Source organism: Protopterus annectens, chromosome 11.part0 (assembly GCF_019279795.1).
Source record: "Protopterus annectens isolate FY-2018-M chromosome 11.part0, PAN1.0, whole genome shotgun sequence".
In the NCBI taxonomy this organism is placed as follows: Eukaryota; Metazoa; Chordata; order Ceratodontiformes; family Protopteridae; genus Protopterus; species Protopterus annectens.
This window is the reverse complement of record NC_056745.1, coordinates 1,548,140,057-1,548,155,307: the sequence shown is the minus strand read 5'-3', so window position 1 is coordinate 1,548,155,307 and position 15,251 is coordinate 1,548,140,057. Positions and strand designations below refer to the sequence as shown.

The window sequence follows — 15,251 nt, the reverse complement described above, 5'->3', positions numbered from 1 at the left end:
TGGCTAAACCAGGCAACTCAATCACTTATGAGCAAGCGTGCCTGGAGAGCATGGAAAAAAAAAAAACTCAACTTTCCACTTGAACTTATATAAACAGCTTAGCAACCAAACAAAAAAGCAGGTCCTACTACACACATTTTTTTATCAAAAATCTGAGCAACCCACATTCCATCCCAAAGAAATTCTGGCACTGAAACTACTATCTCCAGGGAACCCCTCTTCACCAAAACCCTTCCCTAACAAACCTTCTAATGAAACTGCAAGTCTACTAAATTTTCACTGAAAGAAAATGAAAGCTTACCAAAACAGAAACTCTCGATATAAAGACTCCACCTCCCACCTCATCTCTTCTATCATTCTCCCTACCACCCATAGCAACTTCAGATCACAAACTCAAACCTCTTCCACAGCCGAAAAACTTCGATTATTTCTCAAACATGTAGCCGAATCTGTAGCATACCCTGTATCTATACTTCAAACAGATCCATCCAAAAAAATACAGTACCAGATATCTGGAAAAAAAATTTCATAATACCCCTTCACAAGGGAGGAAATTCTACAGAACCCTCAAATTACAGGCATATTTGCCATATTACTCTCCTTATCCAAGATACTGTAAAAATGTATAGATAAATACTAAACCATCTCTTACAGGCACACCTAATTACACCCACACAGCATGGTTACGACCTTCACACAGTACTACCACTGCCCTCTTATCTTTCACACACACTGCCTAAGCCAGAGATAAGAAACTTGTATTAGCTCTATTCCTTGACCTATCCAAAGCATTTGATACAGTTTCCCATCCCATCCTCCTAAACAAATATTCCAACCTACAACTCTACCTCCACTAGCTCCTGGTTTAACAGCTACCTCTCAAACAGTATCAGCCCATCAAATGGCAAACGCCCATCAAATGGCAAACATCCTTCTTCCCTTTCCATCTTAAGACCAGGGTTTCTCCAGGGTTCTATCCTGGACCCTCTACTTTTTAATATATTTACAAATAACCTCCATATTGCCTGCCCCCACTCTAACTTAATACAGTAAGCAGACACAACACCTTCGACAATATACACAATCCTCACACTCACTCAATCTCCGCACCTAGTAGAACAATGGCCAACTGAAAACAACTTGTTACTCAACTCCCCAAAAAACAAGCTTCTTTTCCTTCCAAAATCCAGCTAAAGACAACTTTGCCATCTCATCCTTAGACAATACAGTTATCACCACAGACTCAATCACCAAATTGCTTAGTGTTACTATAGACCAATTAAAATTCAATGTACACCTCAAACTGCTTCAAAAAGTCTAATCAAAAACTAGGTCTTCTACACTGCAACAAATATATACTTAACAAATCTAGACCTATACTGGCTCAAACATTTATTCTACCATCCCTGCTGTATGCTGGTCCCTCCAAAATAATCTCAATCAAATTAGAAACCACTTATAAGACAGCAAGATTCACAGGCAGTAACAGCTACAAATCCAATCACTTTATATCCTTGAAAAGCTTATGATGGCTTGATCTCCCCCACATGCTTCAAACATCATAACTACAAATTGCACACAGCATTTTAATAGCCCCAACTCCTGCCCTTACATCCATAATTACACCCTACACACCCAATCGTGACCTCAGAAGCACACAACAAAACCTTCTGCAGGTGACCAAGCCAAACAAAAATACTGGAAAAAATACCTTACAGTCATTCAATTGCACACTTGCAGAACAAACTTCCACTGTCCCTTCGCTCCACTACCAAAAGTGGCAAATTCAAAAAGCAACTAAAAATTAATTTTCAACATGCATGGATATGTACTTAGAACTGGAGAAACTGGAGATAGAGTAGGTTTCCACACCTTCCTTTAACAAAAAACAAAAAAATTTAGTGCTTTTGTCCCAGTGCAACTGGGGACTTCATTTGAATGTACTCTCTTGTTCTGGTTTTACCGTTTTTCCTTTCAACTGGTGCTTTGCATTTTCTTGATGGATATGTACTTGTCAGGAAATTACCTAATGAATTTTTCTTCTCTCAATTAACATATCTGCCTGGTATCTACTCTCTCTGAAGTTGGTACCTATGCTATTAAATACATCTTTGTTATACTATGCCATGATGTTAATCTGAATTTTTTTTTTTTATTTTAGGCATTACTACATTCCTTGCAAATAACTATGCTAACCAAACTTTCCAAACATAGTTACAGCATTCTCAAAATACTGTACTTTTGCCTTTTATATATTCATATTGTATATGTCTCTGTTTTTGTACTGTTAAGCATCTTACAACTTGAATTGTTAGTTTTTTTTTATTCTTTTGGTTTATAAATCAACTTTTTGTGTGGAGACAAAAAATGTCCTGTACCTATGTGGGCTCCCCATGCTATTTCTGAGATGTCCATAGTGACAATCTTGACTTTCTGGTGGGTTCTGCTGGATGGTGCTCTTCCACCATATTAGTTCTCTTTTCAGGAATGCAAGAAGGGGCAGTCAAGAATCCAGGGGTTGGGAGTGCCGTTTCCAGAAATTTTTATAGGAACCACTAAATTTTCCTCATGTGTAGCTCTGCAAATGGAATCATGACGATGCATGATGCCACGTACCTCAGTATCCTCAGGAATTCTCTTGCAGTGATGACCTGTTCTGGAAGCAGACCGGTCAGGTAGCGTGTCAAGAACACACACTATCCTGTGGAAAAAGGCTGTTGAACAGAGCCTATGATGGCTCCCAATAAGATACATGTTTGAGGAATAGTGAGATGTATGGACCCCATGAGTTCTGCATTATCAGAGGAGCTGGGCACTTTATGAAAACTCTGGGTGTAGTATGAAACCACAAAACTGGAAGCAGGTGCTTATTGCTATAAACTGTAGGTACTGTGACTGGCTGCTATGGGGACATGGAAATAAGCATCCTTTACGTCTATTCTTTGAGAGGTCCAAGATGAGTCTCCAAGCACTCTTTTCTTGGGACTAGAACAATCCTTGAAAAGGAAGCCTTTCCCATCCTGTTCTTGAGGGACATGGTGAATGGATCTTTAAGCAGTTCCCAGAGGATAGGTGGTAAGAGACTTTCCTGCTCTTTTGATGGTTTTGGAATGCCCCAAAAAGGTGCGATTTCTTTGAACTGAATACAGAACCCCTTTCTCTAGGATGTTGTAGACCCAATGGTCCCTTGGTCATGGGCTTTCCACTGGTTTAGGAAGAAGTCTCCCTGCAAGGGGTCTGGGAGGGATGGTATGGGGTAAGGGAGGATGGAGTAGAACAGTCACAGCTGCTTTTGGTGCTGGGTGGGTTCACTGGAGCCCTCTTTCCCCTTTATGATTTTTCTGGTTGCAATCTCAGACTTTTTTTTTAAATCCACAAAGAAGCCTCTTACCTAAAAACAAGGGAAAGGCCAAGGTTTTGCAGGGTAGTTTCTGCTGTACCTTGAAGTCTGAGAAGGATAACTTCTTTGACAGTTTAATCTGCTTCCCCCTTTATTGTCCAGTTTCTCAAAACCTAATTTAGTGGATGAAAAAGGAATTCATCGTTCAAAGGGGCATCTCATGGTTCAGCCTTTACCTGATCTGACAGGGGCTGGGTCTTGAGACATGCATTTTTGGATGACATCACCTGTGGCAGCTGCTCAGTAAGAAGCTTATTTAAGGCATCACAGCCACATTTTGAAGGAACATCTAGTGACTTATAAAGCTACTCCGGCTATCTCATGAATTTCCTTGGATAAGGTTTAATCCATCATGAAGTCTACCTTAGCTACCATTTTGTTTTGAAGGGATTAAAACATATGTTAGCATTGACCATTCAAAACTTCCATTGCCAGGGTGGCAAATGCATAAGCTTTCTTCCCAAATCTGTCTAGTAATCTGCTTTCCCTATCATTAGGAAAATGATGGCTTTTTGGCCCTTTAGGTACAAATTTAATAGAGACGGAACAGCGAGTGTAGAGATAGGTCTTTGAAAAAATATAATAAAATGTGCAATGGAGGAATAGCCAGTTGTCTGGGTCAAGGAAGACTTAGGAGTTCCCTATCATGTGTATGGGCCTGGGAGAACTGCTTACTCGCCCAAATGAAAGTCTCCTTCACTCTATGTAGGGTATTTCCAAAGGAAAGGTCGACAAGAGCGTTTAACCCACATATGAGCCTGGCTAAGTGAGGTGGTAAATGTCCAAAGTAATACAATTCTTCATTCTCAGAGGCAGAGGAGTCTCTCTTCCTGAAAAAACTACTTCTATGCTCCTTTAAGATGGGGAGGTCTTAGAAGTGGATGAAAGAGATGGCTCTCTAGATTTCATGAAAGCTATAAATTCCAGTCCAGTTTTTAGGAAGTTGTTTGGGCTTCGGTCTGTGTTGAAGTGGTGGCAAAACAAATTAAGTAATTTGCTTTGATTTGGTTGTCCATTCTACAGGGCCAACCAAAGGATGTGTTCTTCCGATTTTAACTTTGGTAGTCTGAGAAGACTAGGAATCTCCCTTGGTAGACATGGTGCGGATGTCAGAAGTTGAGGCCTGCAGAACGAGCTGAGACTAAACTGACATGTGAACCATGGCTGAATTCAAATGCAGGCCAGAAACCATGGTGGCCTCCAGAAGAAATGTGCCAGTAGGTTTTGGGACTGCATGGTTAGAAAGAACCGAATGCTGATGGGCGTTTTCCTTGTACCCTGACATCCAGATACTGGACGTTCATCGGTTAAGGATGACGCGAAGACCCAAAAACAGGCTGGTCATGGGCTTCTGCATGGCAAGAAGATTCCAGAAATCAGTACTGCAACACTGACTACAAAAGAAAAATCTACTGTTATGGCAAGTTCTGACTTAAGTGTACTATGTCCTTCCTTGGATCACTGCTGCAGTATTCCAACACTGATGAGCGGTTCCCAGAACCACAGGATGAGGGTGGCTGGGTTGGAAACAGGAAAGCTATCAATCCCATCAGGAGAGCTCCAGCAAGAGATTCTACATCCGGAGAATGCATCCACTTTGTAGTGTCTAGTAAAGGTGTGAACTGACAACCAGGCACAGTTCTGTATATAATGCCTTTGAAGAAGGCTCCAGACAAAGAGACTGCTCTGGTGGAATGGGTGCGCACAATGAATACAGGGACTTCCCATGAAAGGTATAACTGAAGAAAATGGATTTAGAGATCCATTTGGAGAGAAGTCTGCTTGGAGACCGGGTTATCCAACTTGGCCTCCTGGAAGGATGCAAAACAGCTGGTCGGTTTTCTGAAAACGTGTGTCTTATCCAAGACTCTTAGGCATCTCACTCCTGTTCTGTGGATTAGTGAAGAAGGTAGGAAAATGGATAGCCTGCTTGAGTGACAGCTCATTTACTACTTTAGGCATGAAGGGATAGCCCTTAAGGAGACCATATCCTTATGTAAGATAAGGAAAGCAGATGGCCATTAGGGCTTGTAGCTCAGAAATTCTTCTGGCAGAGGTAAGAGCAACCACAACGTTTTCCAGGTACAGAATTTTAATGAGAAGGCAGCTGCTGGTTCAAATGGTGGTAAGGCAAGTTCTTCCAAAAACACAGTTCAGATCCCAGAGAAGCAGAGCCCTGCTAAGGTGGTTCAAGTGAAAGATGAGTTTTCAAAATTGTTCACACAATATTAGAAAGCAAGGGAATGTTTAAATGCATGTAGACAAAAGTACAGTTGTGTACACTTACCATAAATGTAGATGTTAGAGTGTATTCACTGTTACAGTCATTACATTTGGGTAATCTGCTGGCAGGTTGCTCTTAGTTGGCCTGAATAACAAAGTCTTGGGTCCTGCGTCAGTTGCTGTCTTCTCTTCCATGACATCAGGTTATCAGGGGTATAAAACATGCAGCAGACACCATTTTATTCAGTTTTTCTTGACCCAGATGTCAGGTGCCCCCCCAAATGGGGAGCAAAAAAAAATGTATATATAAACAAATATATCTAAAAGCACTTTTAGCAGCATAAACTTTACCTTCATCTAAAAGCAAATACACCACAAAGGCTTTAGTATATAGTGAAGGAAAGAAAAGTTATAGAAAAGGGGGGTGGCGGGTGGGTAACCCGGACTGCAACAGTGAATACACTCGAACATCTACATTTATGGCAAGTGTACATAACTGTACTATGTTCTTCGTGTTTCACTGTTGCAGTCATTACATTTGGGTAGAATCCCAAAACTATGGATGGGAGGATGGAACTAAACAGCATTAGGAGTGGCTATAAGGCCCTGCAGAACTGCAGTGGCAAAGCCTGCCCTGGATTTGGAGAAGAGAGGCAAATGATAATGCTTTATGAAGGTGTGAACAGAGCTCCAAGTAGCAGCCTCTAGAATGTCATTGGTTGGAACTGCTCTGAGAAATACTGCTGAGGTAGAGGCAGCCCTGGTGGAATGTGACCTGATCCCTTGGGTACAGGTTTACCATTGTGCAAGTAGCAGAAACGAATGCAGTGCCTTATCCACTTAGAAACACAGTCTGCTTTGAAATAGCCTTCCCCTCTGACCCTGCAGCAAATGCTACCAGTAGTTGCTCAGACTTTGACAGATTTGGTCCTGTTTAAGTAGAATCTTAGTTGTCTGTGTACGTCCAATGAATGCAGAATCTGCTCCCCCTTGTTCTGCGGATTTGGGCAAAATGTTGGCAAGTGAATTGTCTGGTTAAGAGCCACACTGGACACCACCTTAGGCATAAAAGAAGGATTGGTCCTGAGGGACACCCTGTCCGGGTAAAATGTAATAAAAGGCTCCAGAGCCATGAGAGCCTGTAGTTCTGAAACCCTTCTGGCTGAAGCGATTGCCAAGAGAAAAGCCGTTTTCCAAGATAGAAATTTCATATCCGCAGTAGCTGCTGGTTCAAAAGGAGGCAGGGTGAGTTTTTTCAGCACAAAATTGAGGTCCCATGCAAGAGTTGGTGATGATCTGGGAGGCCTTAAATTATTTGCCCCCCTAAGATACCGTTTAAGCAGAGGATAAGAAAAGAGGGGAGGCTCTGTGTTGTAATGAGCCGAGATGGCAGAGGCATGGATTTTTATTGAAGAAAAAGATAGGCCCTTGTCAAGCATCTCAGTCAAATATTGTAAAATCTGAGGAATATTGGGCTTTGCTGTGTCTGTTCCTTGTGCTTGGTTCCAAGTGCAGAATCTCTTCCATTTATCAGCATAAGATTTTCTAGTACTAGGCCTTCTGGCTTCCAAAATGACATCCATCACAGATTTACTGAGAGGTGGTGTTTGAATAATTAAATGATCAGCCATGCTGCAAGATTCAGAGTTTGGAGCTGTGTGTGCAGAATTTAATTGTTCTGCTGAGACAGTAGAGGAGGTAATTTGAGGCAAGTACCAAGGAGGAAGGTGAGACATATTCCTTAGAATTGGGTACCAGTGCTGGCGAGGCCAGTCCGGAGCAACTAGCATCATTTTTGGTTTTTCCTGTCTGACTTAGTAAGACCCTTGGAGAGAAGAGGCAGAAGGGGAAAAGCATAGACTGAAAGGTTTTTCCAACTGAAGGATAGGGCATCCACTTTCCATGCTTTTCTGTGATAAGTTCTTGTGCAGAATTTTCCAGCTGATAATTTTGGGGAGAGGCAAATAGATCTATGTCTGGGCTCCCCCATTTCTGTGTTAACATGCTGAAGATTTGTGGATCCAGTTTCCATTCGTGCGGGTCCATAAGATTTTTGCTTACGTCGTCTGCCAGAGTATTTTGCTTTCCTGGCAGGAACTGAGCTTGAAGATGCATTTGGTAAGTCAAAGCTGTGTTCCACAATGCCATGGCTAGTCTGCAAAGGGGGTAGGAATGTGTACCCCCCCCCCCCCGCTTGTTTATGTACCACATAACCGTGGTGTTGTCCATCTTTTTCAGTAGCAGTCCTGGATGAAGTAAGTTCTTGAAGGCTGTCAGAGCATTCTGAACAGCTAGCATCTCTTTCTGGTTGATAATGCAGATGCACTTGTTTTGGGCTCCATTTGCCCTGAATGCATCTCCCCGCCAGGTGGGCCCCGCAAGCATAATCTGACGAGTCTGTAGTTAGGGTTTGGGTGTCAGGGGTAGAGTGAATGACAGCCCTTGTTTTGGTGACATGTCTCTGCCCACCAAAGAAACTCCTGTTGTAGGCAGGGAATGAGAAATTAAGTTATGTACCTACCATAACGTTCCATGTTAGTTGTCTTCTTCTCACATTCTTTCTTGCTGGATGGGTTTGGAGCCGATCCTCAGCTCCGACTCTGCCTTCTACTAAAGCTTGAGAGCTATTTACCGGCTCGAGGCCTCCCCATATCCCACAATGCTAGGCGTCAGATACCCAGATCTCGTTTGGTAGAGCTAACACCATGGAAACACCTGTCCCCACTACAAGGTTTACCTACAGTGCTAAAAACAGAGGACGTAACTTGAGTCAACCAGAGGAAGAAGGCCTCAAAAGGGATTCTTCTCGGTCTATCCAGGCTAGGGGGATGGAGGGTGGGAAGCAAGAAAGAAGGCGAGAAGACAACAACTAACATGGAACGTTATGGTAGGTACATAACTTCTTAATGTTAAGTTGTCTATCTCGCCTTCATTTTTGCTGGATGGGACAGCGTCCCTAGCACCTTAGCCCTGGGTGGCTCATCGGAACAGACTCTTGAGCACAGTGGAACCAAAATCAGCTCAACTCCTGGAGGTCATATCCAATTTGTAATGTGAAATGAAAGTATGAGGAGTGGCCCATGTGGCTGCAGCACAAATAGATTCCATTGGAAGTCTTGCCTGAAAAGCTGCCGACGTAGTTAATGCTCTGGTGGAATGAGCTTTTGGTTTTGTAGGGAGTTCTTTATGTCTTAGCTGGTAAATCAAAGTAATAATGGAGGCCAACCACCTGGATAAGGTTACTTTAGAAACTGGCAGGCCCTGCTTGCCCTGAACATAGGACAGGAAGAATTGGTCCGATTTTCTTGTTTGTTTAGTCCTAGCCAAATAAAAACGTAATTGCCTGTGAATGTCCAAATAGTGCAACTTTTGTTCAGCTCTGTTCGAATAGTTAAAAAAGACAGGAAGATCAATAGCCTGATTCAGACTGGTCTCGGAAGGTATTTTGGGTAAAAAGGAAGGATTAGTCCCGAGTGAAACTATCTTTGTGAAAAACAAGATAAGGAGGACGAATACAGAGGGCTTGAAGTTCCGACACTCTTCTAGCTGAAGTGATGGCTACTAAGAAGAGTCTCTTCAAGGAGAGTAATTTTAAGGAACAGGAAGCCGCAGGTTCAAAAGGAGGGAGAATCAATGAAGTTAATATCACGTTCAAATCCCATGGAGGCGGGGGATCTTTAACCGGGGGCCTAAGTAAAATAGCCCCTTTAAGAAAGGCTTTACAAAGTTTGTGGGACATTATGCTGGATTCTGACAGGCCAGCGTGGAAATTAGCGATAGCAGCCAACTGGACTCTAATGGTGGCAGATGAGGAACCTGCTCGAAAAAGTTCTGCCAAAAAATCTAAAACGTTATGGACAGGGGCTGTAAAGGGGTCTATATTTCTAGCCTCTGCCCAGAAAGAGAAACGTTTCCACTTACTAGCATAAGTCTTCCTGGTAGATTTGTGCGAAGAAAGGATGATTTCACGCACTGGCTGAGAAATATGTGGAAGCCTGGCTAAGGTTGGAAGTGGAGCAACCAAGCTGTGAGGTTGAGAGACTGAAGGGATTGGTGCAGCCCGCCCGACTGATGGATCAAGAGGTCTGGCACTGGGTCCAGATTCCAGGGCTGCTCCAGCAGGTGACGATGCAGGAATGGGAACCAAATTTGTCGAGGCCAGTAAGGGGCAATGAGGATCATCCTGGATCCCAATGCGGTCGCTTTCTGAATCAGTTTTGGAATTAAGGGAAAAGGAGGGAATGCATACAGAAGACCCCGGGGCCAATTGTGAACTAGAGCGTCTCTGGGGGAGTGGCCGGGGAGGGGGAAGAGTGAAGAAGTCGTTGCACTTGCTGTTGAGAGGGGTTGCGAAAAGGTCGCAGCAAGGTTGACCCCATCTGCAGAAAATTTTGTCCACTACTAACTGATTGAGAGACCACTCGTGAGACTTGAGAATGGCTCTGCTTAGCCGGTCCTCTATGACGTTGGACTTCCCGGGGATGTACGTTGCTATCAGAAACTGTTGAGAGGAGATCGCCCACTGCCAGAGTCTGAGTGCTTCTCGACAAAGGATAGGACCTGGTTCCGCCCTGCTTGTTGATGTACCACACTACAGACATATTGTCTGTCTGAATTGCAATAGTCCCGGTAGGTAGAGTCCTGAAGAGCTTGCAACACTAAAAGTACCGCTCTCATCTCCAAGACGTTTATGTGCAGGTGGTACTCTAAGGGTTGCCAAGTGCCCGGGACAGTCCTGCCCTGAAAATGCCCCCCCCCCACCCGATCAGGGAGGCATCCGTTGTCACCGTGGCAACAGGAGGAGGAAGAACAAACGGTCTGCCCTGAAGTACTTGAGAGGAGACCATCCACCAAGAAAGGTAGTCTTTGCATGACTGGGTGATTATTATGTTGTGAGACATCGGAAGCTGTTGAGAAGACCATTGGGTAAAAAGCATCCACTGAAGAATCTGCATGTGAAAACGAGCCAGGGGAAGTAACGTGACTGCTGCTGCCATGAGACCCAAGGTTTTCAGTACAAATCTGGCCTGAATTCTCTTGCACTGTAGTAAGGTTTGAACATGTCGGCGAATGTCTGATACTCTTTCTAAGGGAAGTTTTGCACACAGCTCTTTTGTATTTAATATTGCGCCTATAAAAGTTAGATTGACAAGGCGACAATGCAGACTTTTCGAAGTTTATAGAGATACTTAGCGCGGAGCAAGTTTGGATGGTATAATCCCTGGCTCTGAGTAGCTGATGCCTGGTGGAAGCAGTTAGGAGCCAGTCGTCTAGATATGGAAACACCTGGAATCCTCGCCGTCTCAGGTGAGCCGTAACCACTGCCATGCATTTGGTGAACACCCTGGGGGCTGTGGTGAGACCAAAGGGCAGGGCTCTGAATTGATAGTGACTGGCTCCCAGCCGGAAGCGGAGAAACCTCCTGGAGCGTCTGTCCATTTTGATATGGTAGTACGCATCCTGAAGGTCTATGGAGCATATCCAATTGTCCTGACCCAAAAGGGTAGAATGGACTGAAGCGTGACCATCCGGAACTTCGTTCTTTGAACAGATTTGTTTAACCTGCTGAGATCCAAAATGGGTCTCCAGTCCCCTGTTTTTATTGGTACCAAAAAGAACTTGGAGTAAATACCGGATCCTTGCTGGTCTGCTGGGGCTGGCTGGATAGCCCATTTTTCTAGCAGTTTTGAAATTTGTAGTACTGCTTGTTCCCTTAGACCGGTTGGAACATCTGGAAGGGACCTGTTTGCTTGTATAGGGATGTGGACAAAGGGAATTTTGTAACCCTCTGATATGATAGACCGTACCAGTTTGTCTTGTGTGAGGAGTTGCCAGGCTTCTGGGTACAATGACAATCTTCCCCCGAATGCCTCCGAAGGGGGACAGTCGGGCAGCCCCTCAGGGGTGCTGAAAGGGTTTATCAGAGAAAGATTCTCTGCTACCCTGATTTTGCGTACCCCCTCTGCCCCTCGGGCGGTGTCTATTATTGTTCCCTCCTCTGCCCCTGGAGGGAAACTCGCCATGTGTGTCAGGCGTGACTCCCTGGGGTTTCCGAAACCACATTTTTCCACCCTTCTGACCTTTAGGGTATGGTCTAGAGGGAGTAGAAAAAAAACAGACTCCCAAGGCAGAGTCTTGCCTTCCTGCTCAAACCTGGTAAGGGTATCTTTCACGTCTGGTCCAAACAAAGCCGAACCATCGAAGGGGGTATTGGTGAAGGACACCTTAAAGGAGTCAGCAAAATTACATATCCGCATCCAGGCATGTCTTCTCAAAGCCACGCCTGTACCTGTGGCCCTACTCGCCCCATCGGCTGCATAAGAAATGAGCCGCATGGAGGAGTTGACTATAGTTAAGGGTCGCCAGCTGGGAGTTGATCTTTTCTTGAGACCCTGCAGCTGATGGACCCTGAAGGGCATCACCCAGTTCCTTGAGAAGATCCCTTTGAAGGCGGGTGAAATGGCATAGATAATTCAGCGACCGCATGGAAAAGGTCGCTGAAGAAAACATCCGCTTTCCGTACCTGTCCATTGCCCTAGATTCTTTATTAGGTGGATGGACAGGCACTGAAGGGTCAGCCAACTCCTTCTTAGTGGCTGCTGCCACCACCATGGCATCAACAGGGATACCCTTTGTCAGAAACTGTCAGATGGGGCTGTAATGAATTTAGTGGGCCTGCGGGGAGTTGGTTCCACTGTGTCCGGGGCTGTCCACGCCTTCCGAGCCACCACTTTCATGAGTGGGTCGAAAGGCGGAGACACCCAGGAGGTGGAAGGGCGAGAACCAAACGCGTCCAGGTACACAGACTCGTCCTCGGAAGGGTTAAGGGCAGTCCAGTTCCCCCCCTGCCTAAGGATCTCAAGGATGTCTGAGAAGGAGACATCCTCAGAGGGGGACCTTGGGGACCCTTCCGAATCCTCCAAGTCTGTGTCAGACGTGACTGACTTGGGGGAGTCAACATGTTTCCTCTTACATTTTCTCTTCTGAGGGGGCTCCTCTGAATGATCAGGGGAGGCCTCGGAAAAGGAAGATGCACCCAATGGGGTGAGCTGGGGCATCTGTTCTCCCGCTTGGGGTCAGGAGGGTGGACAGAGACCGAAGCAGGCACCATGGGGGGAGGAGCCGAAGGGGTCGATCGCGGAGCCAACAGGAGTCAGCACACTCCTGATGACATCGAAGGCGCCCCTATCTTGCAGAGAAGAGGGTCCCCGCTCCGAAGAGATGTGAACCCCTCCTGGCACCGAGAGGGACGTCTCCGAGGCCGATGTCGGGGCAGAGCTCACCTGCGCCGAGGCCCCGAGAGGGAGAACGGGGTCGGACAAGGGTCCGATGCCACTCGCCCCCTCGGCGCCCGGATCCCACCAAGGACGGAACCAATGAAGAGATCGGAGCCGACGAGGGAGCCGAAAGGTGTGGTATCGGCTCTGACGTTCCGACGATTTGAGCCCCAACGAGCTCCGGCTCCGAAGAGTGGTAGAGTTGGAGGAGGAACTGTTGAAGACACAGGGATAGCCACAGTCTGTTGAGAAGGGCTAGTCAACATTTTGGCCAGTGCCTGCGACTTTAGGAGCCTACTGACCACCCTCTCCAAGTCATGATCAGATAGCCTGGAGGACCGAGAGGAATGGGACCTATGGCTCCGCTCTGATTGAAGTAATGGAGACCTCGGAGCCGAACGAACGGACTCTAAAGAGGGAGACCTCGAACGTTTTCGACTCAGAGAAGGCTCCGATACAAAGGTCGGAGCCGACTGAGGTCTCGAAGTGACAGTTCCAGCCAGAACAGACGAGGAGGCAGGAGCTCCGCTCGGCGACGGCTCCGAACAGGGAGCAGACGGTTTGGCGGGCTTTAAGGATTTCCCCGCCGAAGGCTTAGCCGGGGATCCTTCTGGCTTAAGCAAGCCCCTCAAAATGAGCTTGCTCCTGCAGGACTCTCGGACTGAAGGCATGACAGACTGAACAAGAGTCCTGCAGGTGTAGGGGGCCCAAGCAATCAACACAAGTGTGACAGTCTGTCAGAGACCTCTTCTGACAGCACGAGTCACACTTCTTGAAATCTGAGACTTTGGTATCTTTAGACATATTAAAAAAGGGATACCAAAGGGAACAGGTAACTAGTGCTTAAAACAAGACACACACGCACTAGGTAAACTAACAGTAATAATAACTATAACCACACAACTATCACTAACAAATATATATATATATATATATATATATATATATATATATATATATATATATATATATATATACATACATACACATCATACAAGAATAAACTACAAGACTAAGTAAAAGTAGCTAATTAGGCCTAACACTACCCTAAAGGGTGAGGTGGGGGGGGGGGGGGGGTGGAGAAACTAACAGAAAAAAGAGGTTCTAAGTGGGATCTCAAGGGGGGGACAATCTAATTAAACTGAGGGAAAATTATCTAAAAATAAGATATTGACAGTAAAATTACAAGAAAAGATTTATACGACCTGGAGCCGGTAAAATCGCAACCTCGTAGCTGAAGCGGCAAACAAGATCTGGGTATCGGACGCCTAACATTGTGGGATATGGGGAGGCCTCAAGCCAGTAAGCTCTTGAGCTTTAGTAGAAGGCAGAGTCGGAGCCGAGGATCGGCTACGAACCCATCCAGCAAGAATGAAGGCGAGCTAGACAACTTCACTGTTTCCAGACTGTGGCAATGTTGACTCCATAAACCTTTTAGGCACCATTGAAGTTTCCTCATATGCAGTCTTGCATATGGAATTAGTAAAATGCAGGATGCCATAAACCCCAACGCATGCAGAATTTGTTTTGCAGATAACTGGGTTTTTGTTATTTGTTTGAAGTATGTTGTCAGTTGCCTTTGTCTGGCGTAAGGTAAGTCATCTGGGCAGTTGTATTCAAGCTTGCACCCAGGAATGTAATTATTTGAGAGGGTACCAGTTAGGATTTCTTTTCGTTTGTGTACCCCAGGCATGTTAGAAGCCTTTTTACAAAAACCACATGTTGAAGAAGTGTCCTTGTCCTCTGCTTGAATGAGACAGTCGTCCAGATAAGGATAAATTTGTATGCTGCTTTGTCTGCAGAATGCAATTACTGGTGCGAGGCACTTTGTAAAGACCCTGGGCGCAGTAGAGAAGCCAAAGGGCAGTGCAGAGAATTGGTAAAGCAAAAAACCTGCCTTGAAGCGGAGGCATCTTCTGCAGGTTTCCCTTATTGGGATATGCAGGTATGCCTCAAGTCTAGAGTCACTAACCAAGCGTTCATGCCCAGCATAGGCAGTAGCTGTTGTAAAGTCAGCATTTTGAATTTTGGAATGTCCAGGAACGTGTTCAAAATAGTTAAGTCCAGTATTGGACGCCAGGCATGGTCTTTTCTGGGTACCAGAAAAAGTCTTGAATAAAAGCCTTGTCCTTTTTCCTTTTCTGGTACTGGTTGAATAGCCCCCATATCTATGAGGGACAACTTGTTTCTGTGTCTCTGCCCACTAATTTTGTGGCAGATCTGGCCATCCGTTTGGAATTGGCAAAGTATGGAAATGAAATCTGTACCCCTGGGATACTATGTTTAATACCCACTTGTCCTGGGTAATTAACTGCCAATTTTGTGCATGAAGTGCTAGTTTGCCCCCAAGG

General features: G+C 45.2%; 1 protein-coding gene across 1 annotated transcript in view; it reads right to left on the bottom strand.

Annotated features, from left to right (window-relative positions):
* GDI2 (GDP dissociation inhibitor 2) overlaps positions 1-15,251 on the bottom strand; it is a 771,636-nt gene that overhangs the window by 202,319 nt on the left and 554,066 nt on the right. Inside the window, 3 exon segments of the mRNA XM_044088823.1 lie at positions 11,256-11,261; positions 13,670-13,694; positions 13,791-13,809. Coding sequence (XP_043944758.1) covers positions 11,256-11,261; positions 13,670-13,694; positions 13,791-13,809 — 50 coding nt within the window.